The 14,644-nt window shown below is 40.3% G+C and overlaps 1 protein-coding gene across 1 annotated transcript in view; it reads right to left on the reverse strand.

Annotated features, from left to right (window-relative positions):
• Positions 1-3,493: 3,493 nt before the first annotated feature.
• Positions 3,494-14,644, reverse strand: part of LOC144633483 (3'-5' exoribonuclease HELZ2-like) — a 40,356-nt gene continuing 29,205 nt past the window's right edge. The window contains 12 exon segments of the mRNA XM_078492340.1: positions 3,494-4,360; positions 5,438-5,605; positions 5,759-5,918; positions 6,127-6,363; positions 6,885-7,211; positions 7,790-8,076; positions 8,647-8,829; positions 9,108-9,239; positions 9,437-9,522; positions 10,285-10,502; positions 10,586-13,233; positions 13,750-14,644. Of these exon segments, the coding sequence (XP_078348466.1) occupies positions 4,260-4,360; positions 5,438-5,605; positions 5,759-5,918; positions 6,127-6,363; positions 6,885-7,211; positions 7,790-8,076; positions 8,647-8,829; positions 9,108-9,239; positions 9,437-9,522; positions 10,285-10,502; positions 10,586-13,233; positions 13,750-14,644 (5,442 nt within the window). The 3' untranslated portion in view covers positions 3,494-4,259.

Below are 14,644 nucleotides of genomic sequence, written 5' to 3' on the forward strand. Positions count from 1 at the left end.
GATTTCGACTGACTGAGTATTTTGCTTTTTCTTGTTATGCACAATTGTTACACGCAGAGAAAAAGTTTTTTGACAAAAATCTTTCCTTTAAAAAAAGAAAAACTTCTTTTTGTAATAAAACTCCCACCCAAAAAGCCCTTTCTCTGATAAATAAGGGTTTTTTGAACAAAGTTCCCTTTTGATTAAGATCATTTCTTAACTGTGGTTCAAGAAAGTAATATTTTATCTTGGGATTTCCGTGTCCAAATTTAAATTGAGCACCCAATTTCCTTTTTGAACAGCAGATCAACTTTTCTAAAAGTAAATCCGTCGCATACTTTTTGTCTAAAGCTCGACCCCCGATTAATTTATTGGAATCAAAGTAAAAATAGGAATTGGCTCGTAGAATACCGGGCCACTTTTGCTCTCATTGTTTGAATGTCTTTTTTCCTGCTTCGTTCAGCGAGGATTTAAATAAGTGGCCCGGTATTGTAAAATCGCTCCTAGGAATTAAATACATTTGCAGTGCCACCTTAAAAACATAATCAGAAAGTGAAATATCGATCAAAACAACCTTGAGCGATTACCTTGTCAACCTCGACCATTAAAATATATTGAATTTGTGTAAAATATCTTTATCCAAACATTTTCAACTAGGTTTCTAGTTTATGAAAGTTTATTTTTTAAACAATAAAGAAAGAAAAACGAGACAAAATTTAACAAATCAGAAGTCCGGTGATCGCTCAAGGGTTGTACTACTCAGTAGAAAGTTATCTGCAGCGATTAAATAATTCTTCCAAATTGATGGCTGACATTTATTTGGATTGAAACTTCAAAGATTTTTTCAAGAAACCTTCAAGAAAGTTTTTTTCCGTTAAATAAGTTGCACAGATTATTTGCAGAAGACCGAGCAAACCGTTTTAAAATACGCTCCCAGATAAACATTTTTCCATTTTAACATTTTAAAATTTCGCGTACAAACGTAACGCCTAAACACAGCCATCAATTTGGTCGGAACATTCAAAGAACCGGTCACTCAATACTAATTCTTACATTTATCCGTGCAATGTTAACTCTGTCTTGTCCACTTGTATTCTGAGGCTTCCTTGCATTGTCCACTCCGTGTCCATATTGATTTTTCCTTGACTCGAGTCTGAAGAGAAAAGAGGCAAAATATATTAGTTACCACTGAACACTTTGAAATCGTCGGCAAAATGATATTCTAAGGAAAGAAGGAGGTTATGCTGTAAAACTCAGCTCTGACGCGTTTGAAATGTTATTTTGAATGTGACAACAATGATGTTCGCACTCGAGGATATGTTAGTATTTTAAAAGAAATTCACGTTGCAGACTCTCAAAACAGAAAGCAACTCAACGAAATTTAAAGGCCGGGCTTTACAAAAACAAGACAACACTCGAATATGAACTGTATGAAATTGCAAAAAGTCCCAGTTTGTGGCAATATACTCCGTCAAGCAACAAACATTCAGAGCGTCTTAGCATCAGCGCACGTGTTTATACTTCGACAACGAATTCACTGTCATTTCGAGCAAAAGTTGTGGGAAATTGTTCAACATAGACTCACCTTAATTCGGTTAACTTGCGCTAAGACAATTTTTCCTTGAAATTTCTTCTGTTCCTAGTGGCCATCCATCTTCTAAGCTTCAGTGTTCTAAGTTTTTGGCAGAGACAAATCCACGTCCTCACACCTCCACGAGCTGTTTGGTTTGAGGCGAATATTACAACGTGTTATGAATATAGATGACAAAAGCAAGAACCAATCACTGTTCGACTGTGTCATGTGCTTTGGGCGGGAGTACGAATTGATTTGCATACCATAAAATTCAGAAAATATGTGCCGCTTTTCTTTCTTCTGAAAAGGTTTTGTTTGTTGGATAAATTTTAAAGCATGGGAATTTATAAAAAAAGTTTTGCGTATCAAAAACGTTCAGGACTAATTTTTGCAACTGAAATGGAGAATTTTGCAGCTAAAAATTTCCGCATGAGTATTTTAATCAATCCTCTATCAAGCAAAACGATATAAGAAAATAACAAGCTCCACAACCATCAGATGTTTTGTAAATACACTACTAGGAATAAACTGCAAAGACAGAAGAAATTACCTTCCTACTAAGACTGGTTTTCACTAGCGACGCAAGCACAAAAACAAGCAGGAACGCAAGCAGGCGAACAGGAAAAAAATGACTCCTGTGCTTGTGCTTGACACAAGTTCAAGCATAAGCCTGATCAAAATTCAATGTCTTTGTGCTTTTACTTGTGTCGAAGCCGTATTAACAGTGAAATAATAGCTGTTATCCTTACGCTTGTGCTTGCGCTTGTGCTTACGTCGCTAGTGAATTAAAGCCTGGTTTTCACTAGCGACGCAGCTAGCGCGCGAAGGATAACGGCTTATTCCCGTGAAATGCTTCGATTCAAGCAAAAGAACAAGGCATTGCATTTTGACCCTTGTGCTTGTGCTTGGGCAAGCACAAGCACAAGGGTCAAAATTTGTCCTTTTTGCGCGATCGTCTAAATATAACTGGGGGTTGGATCCGGTGGAGTGATGAGTGACAGGAGAAGGGAAGGGGGGGGGGGGGGAGGGTAGAGTAATATGTTTACAATAACCACAAGAGGACACTTGCGGAAACACCCATGCGGAAAACGCATGGGATAATGCTCGATTAAATACCCAACAAGAGAGCGCACAAGGAACGTACGGTTAAACGGGCGAGAAAGCGCATACGGAAACCGACATCTAATGCCCGGGAAGCGTTCAAGTATGCGCAGCTGTAACAGACGAGGGAATTCATTTGAGAACCACGGAGATCATAACAAGGAGCCCTTCGGAAACCCATTGCGAAAAAAAGGGGTAGCGTTTAGCAGAACGTATTGCAGAACCCATGGCGAAACGCTCGGGAAGCGCCAGGAAACGAAAGAAGGAGGAACGAATGGTGAATTGCTTGGTGAAATACACGAAGGAACGCACAAGGAGCAAACCGAGTAAAAGGGATCAGCAAATGCACGGGTGAACTCACAGCGAGTATAAAGTAAGAAGAAACCTACCTGGTACCCTATGAGAACTCACGGGCCGGGGCTGCGTATGGCGGGAAGTACGCGGGGAGGTGCAAGGAAACGCACGGCTAAAGCGCACATTGGAACGTGAAAGGGAACCCACTGGGTACCCCTGGGGTTCGGTGTTCGGTCTGGGTTTCGACATAGCCATGATAAATCACCAAATTCTTTTAACGTATCTGTGAAGAAAAGTAAACCATGTAAAGCGGACGCAAAGTACATACAGGAGGCGCGCGCGCGAAGAAAAACTTCGCACTCACGTTTAATCCTCTCAAGCGCGCCCAATATTTACCTCTTGCACCTGCGCAGTAAGCTAACAGTGAAGATAATTGATGCGTCGAACTTTGGACTGAAAGAATGTTAATTAACTGTTTACCTCTCCCTAAAATATAACGAAAATGTAGTAAATGTACGACCTTGATAAGAATGAATGAGCCACCGGTGACATTTTGCTCACTTTTTTTAATGAAAAAACAATGCGCATATAGCTTGAAATCACTTCTATAACAGCTGGTAAACCTACCTAACATTATTATATAGCAGCTGGACCGATTCATTAGTCCCTGAAATGCACTTCCACCAAAAATATCCAGTTTTGGTATTTAAAGACCCTGCTCGCTCCTTAGTTTTTAATTTCTCATACTAAAAATCTGTAATAATCCATTAAGCTAAAATGTTATAAAAATATAAAGTTAAATGCCATACAAAATATAACATGACTTTTATTACTGTTGAAGTGAATTCACTAGACTATTCTCAACGCTCGCAATCCTTCCATCCTCTTGTCTCCTCCTCGTTGCTTAAAACCATAACTCTCTTTAAAGACCCGCAACAAGAAGTTAAAGCAAAATTGTTTGCTTGTTTCACTCAACTGTTCCTTGTAATTGCTATTTATCTTACTTCTTTTTCTTAAAATAAAGCGATTTTTGATTGAGTGTCGTAAACCAAAACCAAAGTAATCACTTTCAAACCTCAAAGCAAATACATGTAACCAGCGCGAAGCGCGCGAAAACGCGTGTAAGCGAATCACGATTGGTTTGGGTTTTACTTCTGATTGGTCGTGGAAGTGGCGCGAATTATTTTTTATACATATCATTAGCTAATCTTAGTAATGCAAAACTAAAGCAAAAGAGAATTAAAGTTCGACACTCAAGCGATAACCGCTCTGAAACAAAGATCGCGGTAACGGGAAACTTGGTAAAAATTTTTCACGACCAAGGCCATGTCTCATCCACAAGGCAGTGATTATCTTCATAGTGTTGCAGCAAACTTTTCCACATTGGGTCCATGCCAAGAAGATGCTTGTTTCCTAAAGTGAATAAAACAGTTATTAGCAAATTATCAATAAAAGGAACCGTCCCTTTTCACGGGCAAAAGTTTCTTCGCGTTTTAAACTACTCTCGATGATAAATGAGGAGAGAAATAGGGGAAATCATATTTCAAAGAATGATATGAAAAAAGAGCTTGAAAAATTCCAATAATTTCTGTAAAGTGAGTATTCAGTTTGAAAAGGATCCGGTCGAATCTGTCGTCTTTCTCGCCGGGAATGAATTGAGGGCACCGGTTTAATTTTTTTTGTGCGAAATTTCGTAACCGAGCAGCTACCAATCAGACGAATCCCTGTGGATATACGTGCTATCAGTTTGAAAATTTTTGCGTCGAATTTCAGACATCCCTCTTGCCATTCTCTAGCCTCCTACGTAAACGTTCTTTGGGCTTGTCACGCAATTTTTTCTCCTCCACGCGAGAGGGGTGGGGGAAACACGTGATGAGCCCAAAACGCGTATACGTAGGAGGTTAACCAATGTCCCGTCAGTGGAAACTTCTGCTAAGCGAACATAAGCTGCGCAAATTGTTCGTTAATTTACGGCTTGTTATGGGGACTCTTGGAAGTATTGAGTGATATAACATTGTTCCTACTTCAACCCTTCAATTGTGACCTGTTCCTTTTGAACAAAATTTTTCCAGTCATTATGCGTGGTTTAATATATTGCTTGTTCTCTTTCTCACCCCTTTCAACCATTTTTTAGTGGCAACGGAACAAGTAATATAAACTGTAGGCCACCCGTTCAGCGTGGGTTCCCATAGGCGTTTCCTGTAATTACACTTCAGCTTTTAGCATGATATAAAGTACGTCAAAAAATGTTGCTTTTGGACTGCAATCCTTAAGAGTGTCTACTAAAACAATAAGACCATACTTGCCCTCGTTTTCAAAGAGAGCGATATGGTTCGTACCTTGACTCATATTCTCACTGTTAAATAGAGCTTGAATATATAATTAATGCCAAGGGTGGGGTTTATTGGCAACGGGACAAGTAATAGATACGGACGACCACCCGTTTAGCGTGTGTTCCCTTGGGAAATCCCTGTGAATAATTTTCCTCACCAATAATGCAAAGTCCTCTGCGAGCTCGCGTGAGTCCCACGTTCATTTGATGTTCATCTGTCAAAAAACCCAAATGTTCACGGAGCCAGCTAAGAGAAGGCTCGGGATCTATTTCGTCACGCTTCAACGAGCGAACCAAAGATATGATGACGTAATCCCATTCACTTCCTGAAAAGAGATAAAAGCGCAAAATCAAGACAATGGGAAAAGAAAGCCTTTCTGATTAACATCAGTATTCTTAATTTTTTTTCATCATTTTAAAAAACGTTTTGACATCTCTAGCGTTTAGTCGTTTAAACCGAGTCAAATCAAGTTCTTTACCTTGACTTTTAACGACGGTAGTGACCTGGATATCATCGTACGCTCCCTTCAAAAGCTCAGTGATTTTGCTGCGCTGTTCTCTGTAAGGTGACAAAATAACCACGTCTGACATGCTCACTCTAGGCCTGTAACGGTTCACAAAGTATTTTGCAACTTGGACCTGCAAAGGAAAAAAGGCAGAGTGTTCATGTTTTAGCCTGTATAGCTGGCCGAAATTTTCGTGCAAGGGCTTTGGTTCCAATCCCCCGAGTGTGAGGATAAGGGAGGAGGGGGTGGGGTGGGGGTAACAATTTATGTCTAGCGCGGCCTTTGATCGGTTGATGAAAACACTTCAATGAAAGTGTACTTAACTAAAATGATATACATACCACCTTCCTGACTTCTTTCATGTTTCTCTTCGATTCTTCGTTGCTCTCGGAAGTAGCAATAGCAGTAGACTCTTCCTGTCCCTCTACGTGACAGAAGACAATGGGAAGATTCCTTTGCCGACGTACCAGCGCCGGCCAAAAAGTCACTGGGCTAGGATCACGTGACTTAACTACGTCAGCTGTTTGAAGTTTTCCATCATAGAAATGTTTTGATGGGAATTGACATATTCCATCGTGCTGGTAAGAAGAAAGAAAAGAAATTGGTTAATGAATCGATTTTTGTGAAAACCATAGAAATAAAATAAACAACAGTGATTCAAGAACAAAGAATAAAGGAAACTCTTCTTTATTCTGAATAAAACGTATCTTTCTATTTTCGATTTCCTTGTGGAACTTTTTGGATCCTTTATATACCTTTTTGGCTGCAATTGAATACTGTGTTTTAAAAGATTTGATTATAAACAGTTGGTTCTTTACTCGATTTTCGGCATTAGAATACAGTGGAACCTCGATTTAACGAACCTATATATAGCGAAGTCCTCGATATAACGAACGATATTATTCGCCCCAGTAATAGTAAAATAATTATATGGAAAAGAACCTCTATATAACGAAACCTCGTTATAGCGAACATATTTTGCCAGTACCTTGGCCATTCGTTATATCGAGGTTTCACTGTACTTATATATGTAATTTGGATATGCAGCATCCTTTAAACGGACGTTTATTGTGATTGTAATGCATTTCACACTTCTTACCATTCTGTACTGAATCTCCAGCATCCTAGCTCGTTTAGAATGCCTCTCGAACATGGACACGTTCAAACCAAGTGTTTTAGCCACATGGTCCTGAATGACGGGCTGTAACTGTTTGTGATCACCAATTAGAACCACTTGCCGCGCCCCTGAGCAGGTGATTGGCACGAGTGACTCAGGTTCCATGCACATGCCGCATTCATCCACAATGCACTGCTGGATGTTGTCACAGGAAGTGGTCATTCTGGGACTTCCCGAGGCTGCGCATGTGCAAAGAATGATCTGAACTCCAGATTCTTGAAGAGCCCACTTTTCGGCTTGTCCGATGAGCTGATGAAAATGAAATGGAGAGAAGTTTTCTAATAGGAATGTTTGAAGAGACTTACAGAATAATTTCAAAATAACACTATAAAAGTTAAAAAGAAAAAGAACACGATTGTATCGCGTGATGGAGCTAACACAATCAGTAAACTTTTGGTAACGCTGAAAATTGCAAGTTAACCCTTTCTATACTTAGAAACATTTGTCACTGACTTAAAACATCTCTAGTAATCGCAATAACCAATTCGATTTCCTTAGTATTTACCATAAATTTAGACGCTGCCAACATCAATAATAACTAATGAATAATCTGATTTTTGTTTAGGGATTTGGAAGAGCAGAAGAGCTCTAACTTGTCAAACTTTTCCTTCCCGTCCATGGAGAAAGAGTGGTGTGCAACGACATCAAAGAAGTCGTCTAAATACACCTCCTTAAGTCATTCTTTCTCCTTACTAATCTAAATGTTCAACCCGATCCAAGTTCCTTTAGCTTTCCTAGTTCTCTTTTACTTGAATTTTTCTGCGGTCATCTCGTAGGTTTCAAGTTATTATTCATCTGGTCATTTCAGATTTTACCGTTTCACTCACTTTGCAATATTCAGTAACTTCCTTTTGGCTTATATTTTCACCCTTTGCTTTGCTCTGGGCGAAGCCTTCCTCAAATTGTCGCAGCTCCTGTGAATAGGGGCATTCAGGCCCCCGAATCACGTGATGAAGAGACACATGTCTTATTTTGTCGCTGGAAATCTTTAGCTCTTCGTCACTTCTTGCTGCTCTGGGTGGCTTCAGCTTATTTGGGGTTGGAAATTCCTTCTGCTCAATTTGATCACTGTAAACTCGGAGAACTTTCAGATTAGGAATCCTCAAAAGATACTCTGGGAAAAAAGAAGACCAGGACATTACGACTACAGTTTCAGGTAAATAGATTCCGTGTTGTTATGATTGTGCAATGGAAAGTCATCTTTCTAAGTAGATGTGAACAGTCTCGACAGAAAGGCGACACAAGAATTAACGCCCATGGGAGCATTCAAGATTAAATTATAGATTATCTGGTATGCATAGCTGTCTTTCGGGATGTCTTGGATAAATTGTATTACGATACTAAAAAAGTGATTGTAAGCTAAATGTCAGTGAAGGCCCTTCTTTACATACTTAGGCGCTCAAATTGGGAGAAGCAATGCGATTGATTTAGTCACTTTAACGTGAAAATAAACAAGAATCTGGTGGGAAGGACGTTAGATGAACCCGCAGGGATGTTGCTTGCTTAGTTTAGGTCGTGGCAGACTCTGATTAAGAAAAACTAAATAAAAAACTTTCCTGGTCTTCGCGCCATTTGTGATTGTGCAAAGATAATCTAAAACTCGTCGGTACTTCTTGCTAGTCCAAACGATCTTAGAACACACTCTTTAATCAATAGGTTAGGAAACGAAGGAGGTATAACCTACCTGTGACCACATCTACAGATTTGTTAGACGGCCCACAATATATAACTTGAGGTGGTGCCTTGTAAGCTCCATCGCATTCAGATTCTCCAGTGTCTTTTTCCGAAACCTTGTACGATTTTAACCGTTTGTTTCTTTCTGCGAACCAGTATGCGATGTGTACTCCCGTTACGGTTTTACCAGTACCTGAGTAAACAAAAAAATTAGAGTAGCATTCCCATGGCAACACGGTTCACTGCGTCGGCAACGTTTAAAAAAAAATGTTAAAGTGTGTGGCGACGCCGACGAAAGCTGCTTTGTACAATATCGCGCGCAGTGTTGCTGCGTGTGTCCGGGTCTTTATAACTGAGCGAACTGAAAAAGCTCACAAAAATCCTATGCATGTACAGCACTCAATCTATACTACTGTCCATAACATCTTCTGGATCATGATTGACAATGATAATGTGGCGCTAATAACATACCCGGTGGGCCCTGAATCAGTGTAAATGGCTCGGAGAGCGCTGCCTTGACTGCGATCTCCTGATATCGATTCAGCTTTTGAAATCCATGTTGAACCAGGAACAAGTTGGATGGGTGCTCATCGCCATAATTTTCTAAAGAAAGATAAATGGAATATTTTATGACGATAACGACGATAACGATTATATTGATGATGATGATCATAGCGATGATGATGATGTTGATGATGATGTCGACGACTATGACATTATTGCATTATCTAATAGATAGATAGTTTATAGATAGATAGTTAAATTTGAAGAGTAGGCGAAGTGAAAATAACAACAGATACCTTTCGACGGTTCTTCTCCCTTACAAATGGCATGAACTAGTTCCAATGAATCTTTCAGATTATTGCACAGGGCTGCATACATTCGCCTAGAAAACCGAAAGGAAACCAGTTAAGGCATGTTTATTTCAAATACTTGTCTTAATTCAAAAACTTGAAATTTTATTTTATATCTCTATTATGTTTGTAGTTTTTATTTCTGAGAGATACACGGTATTGCAAAACAAATGTATTATACTCGTTATCATAAAACCATGCAGTACAACTTAAGTGTTCTAGTTTCTATTGTGAACATCAAATTTTTTGTGTTTGTCATTTAAAAGTTAATTCAAAACTGAAATTTGCAGCAAACCAATAAAAGTTGAAACTAAACTGCACAGCCGTACTTCAAGATCAAAATAGGCGTGGTGAACACGAGACTAACACTGAAATTTGCAGCAAACCAATAAAAGTTGAAACTAAACTGCACAGCCGTACTTCAAGATCAAAATAGGCGTGGTGAACACGAGACTAACACTTGTCCGCGGCTTGCACTCGCACATTTTTTTTTAATTTCTTACATACTCAGCTCAGAATGGCATTTTAGTCAGGTTTTGTACACACGTGCCCCCTTTATCAGATAATTTTTCCTAGTCGACGATGGAATAAAAAATTTATGGTTTAACCTTTCAATCTTAATGACAAAAGATCGCATATTGTTTATCATAATAAATGGTTGATTCATAATATTCTCACAGAACAATACCACATTTATATTCTCATAACTTTAAAAAATTGTTTTAAACAAGGGAAATCAATTGAATACTTATATACTGTTAGTATCACACATATAACATTTTAATCTATCGTACCTTTGAGGAAGTGATCTATGGATGAGTTCAAAAGTACTTCTATGACTTTTTCCGTTTGTGAGCCAGTCTGGAATGTTTGATGACGTCTGATGGACCTCAAAAATTACTTCGACTGTCTTTATTTCTTTTATGTGGGCTGCCTTTTTGATGATGCAATGCGCCACCCAGAAATCAGGAGCCTTTTTGCTTTCATCAACACGCGGATCGTCTGCACAGGGCTGTAGAAATAACAAAGAAATGAAATAAACACCTTATCAAAAAGACAATTTTTGTGCAAAAACCAAATAAGCGGCATAATTACCTTTGCCTCATTTAAAGTTTCATCACTAGAAACCGTGCTAGTGTCGCAGTATGGTACACGGATGCAAACAAGGTCCCCCAAATAAAAATTCAGCTGTCGGCTACCACAGTAGCTTGAAGGAAGAGTGAATAATCCATTCACAGGGTCATCCTCGAGCTCTTGTTCCCACATCACGTTAAGGTCTTCAATGACAAATCCATCGTTTTCTTTGACGGCTTCCGTCGCAGCCTCCATTGCAAGCACTGGTTTCCAAGCCCTTATATATTCATCAATGGTTCCATACCGTTCTCTTGATGCCTGGTGTCTGGCTGTGTGTGCAAACGACTCCCGCGGGTATCTTCGGTGCTCGATGCAAATAGTGAGGTGGGTATTTACCTTGAACATTTGAATATCAGGCTGCAGAATTCCCCGTGTCATGTGAGGGCAGAGCTGAACAGAAACGAAATCGTACCTCCTCAGTGCGATGGTCTTTTCATAAAAATGGTCAACCGCCTCTTCGGATGACGGTGCTGCCTCGTCATTATGATGAGGATGCTTGTAAGGCACACCACGAACATTGTGAGGTGATGTGGTTTGAGTTGGTTTGTCCTTTCCGTGCATAGAAGACATGATACCCAATTTCGCTTCTGTTTGAGTGATAATGGTCGTCAGCTTAGCTTCATCCTTGGTTTTGACGGCATCCAGTACTTGAAGCCAAATATCCGAGGGAATCGTTGCCACTTCACCAACACCATCGTGGTCCACGTTGCCCACTTTCTCGATGTTGCCTATGGTATCTGGTGCTACATACTTTCGAAATTTCCATTTGAGAACGATCGCCTTCTCATTTTCCTTACTTTCCTCTTCTTCTCTCAAGGCCACTGGATTGAGATGGCTTAGAAGCATCCTTTTCTGTTTATTTGCTAAGTGATCGTCTTCTTGGTTGGAAATATGAAGACTAATTGACTGATAATCCATGGATTCAATGAAAACACGCGTCTCACGGCATCGCTGTTGAAGCTGGTATGCCATGTGGACCCTCTTGCAATTCTTGTCAAATTTTCGTGCGTTGTCTTGCATGAAAGTAGAACGGCGACACACTTTCGTTATGTCATCTTTAGAAACATTTTCAGCAAAGCAGCTTTTAGACTGCAAATCAAGAAGAAGTCGATGTACTACGATATCAATGTATCGCCTTATTGGAGATGTGAAGTGCGTGTAGCAGCGCATTCTAAGGGAGTAGTGCAAGACGTTGTCAGGTGGTTGATCTCCTTCACAAACGTACCTAGCCTCAGACTGGATTCGTCGAAAATGGGACATGGCTGCGGCAAGTTGAGGATGGTTGTTCTCGTTGCAAATCAGGTGGTAGAGCCTGGTTAATTCGCTTGACTCAACTGCTTGACATATTGCAACCCAAACCGACCTCTGGATTTTGAACTTAGTCTTCTCGTCGTGAAGCATGCTCAGTGGCGAGGTCTCAGTGGCTTCATCCTTGAACATATCTGAAAACTTAAGTGACAATCTTGCGTACTTGCCGTGCATTTCGATCCACTCAGCAAGTCTGTGGTCTTTTGGAGGTAGCTGAATTCTGAGAGGCGCCAATTTGGAGCTCTTTTGTGACAAACGTTTAGCGATTTCTTCGTTAGCAAGAGTCATCATTTCTTCTACGAGCTCATGCGCTTCAAAGCATTCACCACTTCCACTGTTTTGCCAGTGATCTAAGGCAGAATCTCCTAAACGAAGGAATCTTCTTTTTTGTGCCAGGGAGCTCAATTGCATAATTTTCTCCACGATTTCTTCTGGAATGTGTCCGGTACTTGAGACGCTGGAACCACGAATAACCATTTGAGCCTCAGCGTAACTCAACCTACAATAGGATCGAACAATCGTGCGTTTAATGCTTGGCTCATCAGCAATCCTTCCTTCTTCGTCTAGGGTGACAAACACGGACACTGCTAGCCGATCTTCACTGGGCAGAAGACTGCAAAAATTTTCACTCAGCTCACGCGGAAGCATTGGGACATTTTCTTGCCCTTCACCTGGATAATAAGAAGTGCAACGCAGAAAAGCCTCATGATCTAAGGGGCTGTTTGGTTTTACAAAGAAACTGACATCAGCAATGTGTATTCCTACCATGAAGGTTGACGGAGATGCCCTTTCTATTGTCAGGGCGTCATCAAGATCCAAGGACGTAGGAGGATCAATGGTAATAGCCTTGGCAACCTTTGTTCGATTAGTGCGCTCTGTCTCAGGAATAGACCATTCTGGTGGGAACTTGTCCTTGACATATTTCCTGGTTTCTTCCTTAAAAACCCTTCTTATACCATGCTCGGCGTAGGCAATTTCCATGCTACTTTTCAAGTCGTCTCCTCTGGGCAGGGTTCTCACGACAATTCCGAGAGGGTACCTGAAGTCTCTTCTCCATTGAAGGTACTTGACAACAAACAAGTACTTCCCACTAAGGACCTTCTCTCTTTTCATCATCCTGACTTGTGTAGCCCTCTCATTTTGATCCTTTTTGTAGATTGGAATGTCTTTGCAGCTCTTATCGGTTAGGTTGACCAGTTTGGCGGCCGACTTGTTGATAGGTACCATCAGGGCAGGATTTTCATAATCTGTAGTACATACAAACTGACGTTCGTGTGGACTAATGATGTGTTCCAAAACACCTGAATAAAGAGAAAATCAATCTTCCTAAGTAAACGACAACTACGTATAAATTAAAGAATTAAACAGGATACGTCTTGTTTTAGAATGTGTATTTTTCGTCCCAACCAGGATACTTGCATTAGTTTTGAATTCGAACAACACCCACCATGAACGCAATTGTTCTTCGCGACAAATACTTACAGTGTAGATCCTTTTGAAATCATGCAAAACAATAACTACCTACTCTCTCACAACTGGTTAGCTGACTCAGCCTTGATAACATTCAAATCTCTTCTTAGAAAGGTTAAAAATTCAACTGCTGCCAACCAAACGCCTAGACGTCTGACGTCAAAATTTAAAAAGTTAAGGGAAACGTAATACAAGCCGTTTTTGTCATCTACAGGTCATTTTCTTTGGTTTTGGTGTTGTTTCCTAACAAGTGTTTAAAGTTGCTACCGGCTAGAATATCTTAAAACGTTGCAGAAAGCCACTGCATTTTGAGCGATGATAGTAGTAAAAGAACTGCATATACTTACCAACGACCTTGCCTTGGACTGGAGGCTCGCTGTCTTCGGCCTTTGAACGAACTTTCTTTTTTGCCAACTCCACAACAACCTTGTCTTTATCAAATGCTTGGCGGATCCTTCCCTTGATATGAATGGCTGGTGTCTTTGTATCTTCTATCTCTGCATATCCTACTTGGGACTTTTCCGGACTGAGGCGAAGATTGCAGACCACGTATTTCTGTGGTTCCTCTTTAAGAAGCCTCAATAAGACTGACGGATCCAGGAATTCCTGTTGCTTAGAGGAAATCATGATTTGCTTAGCCCTTTCCGAGGGAGAGGTATAAAAGCCAATATTTGTAAGACGTACTTCGACGCGACCGTTTACAACTCGTACTTCTGGGAAAAGATCCTTCATGTCTGCACCACTCTTGAATGGAACATGTTGCACTTCCTCTACAGGTTGGTATTTGATATCTTTCGCTGCTTGTAGAGTAGGAAAGTCTGAATCTTCAAACATCGATGTTCGTTGTGCATCCATTTGTAACGTTTCCTCGCACTTTTTCACAAACGCCAGAATAATTTCGTCCATATCTCTGGGAAAAATGGTCTCATCTTCAAGAAGGTTATCTTGGAAGTCCACTGATTCAGCAATCTCTTCATCAGCTTCATCATCTTCTTTTTCTTCGTGGTCCTGAGCCGTGATGCTAACGCAGGGGTCATTTTTGCCATGCAGAGTATCGTTTTCCTTTACGTTTCCACTTATTTCTTGCGGATGATCTGATTTCCTCCCCTGGATTTCGGACAGTTGAGCTTCCCCTGCATTCTCATCTCGTCTTTTCTCTTCCAAATTCTCTTGGTCATCCTGGTCTTTTTTCCCTCCAGTCTCGTCTACAGTGGAACTTTCTTCCGACGTCTGTAAATTCGA

This window comes from Oculina patagonica, chromosome 12, assembly GCF_052425735.1.
Source record: "Oculina patagonica isolate OP01 chromosome 12, crgOcupat, whole genome shotgun sequence".
NCBI classification, from domain to species: Eukaryota; Metazoa; Cnidaria; class Anthozoa; order Scleractinia; family Oculinidae; genus Oculina; species Oculina patagonica.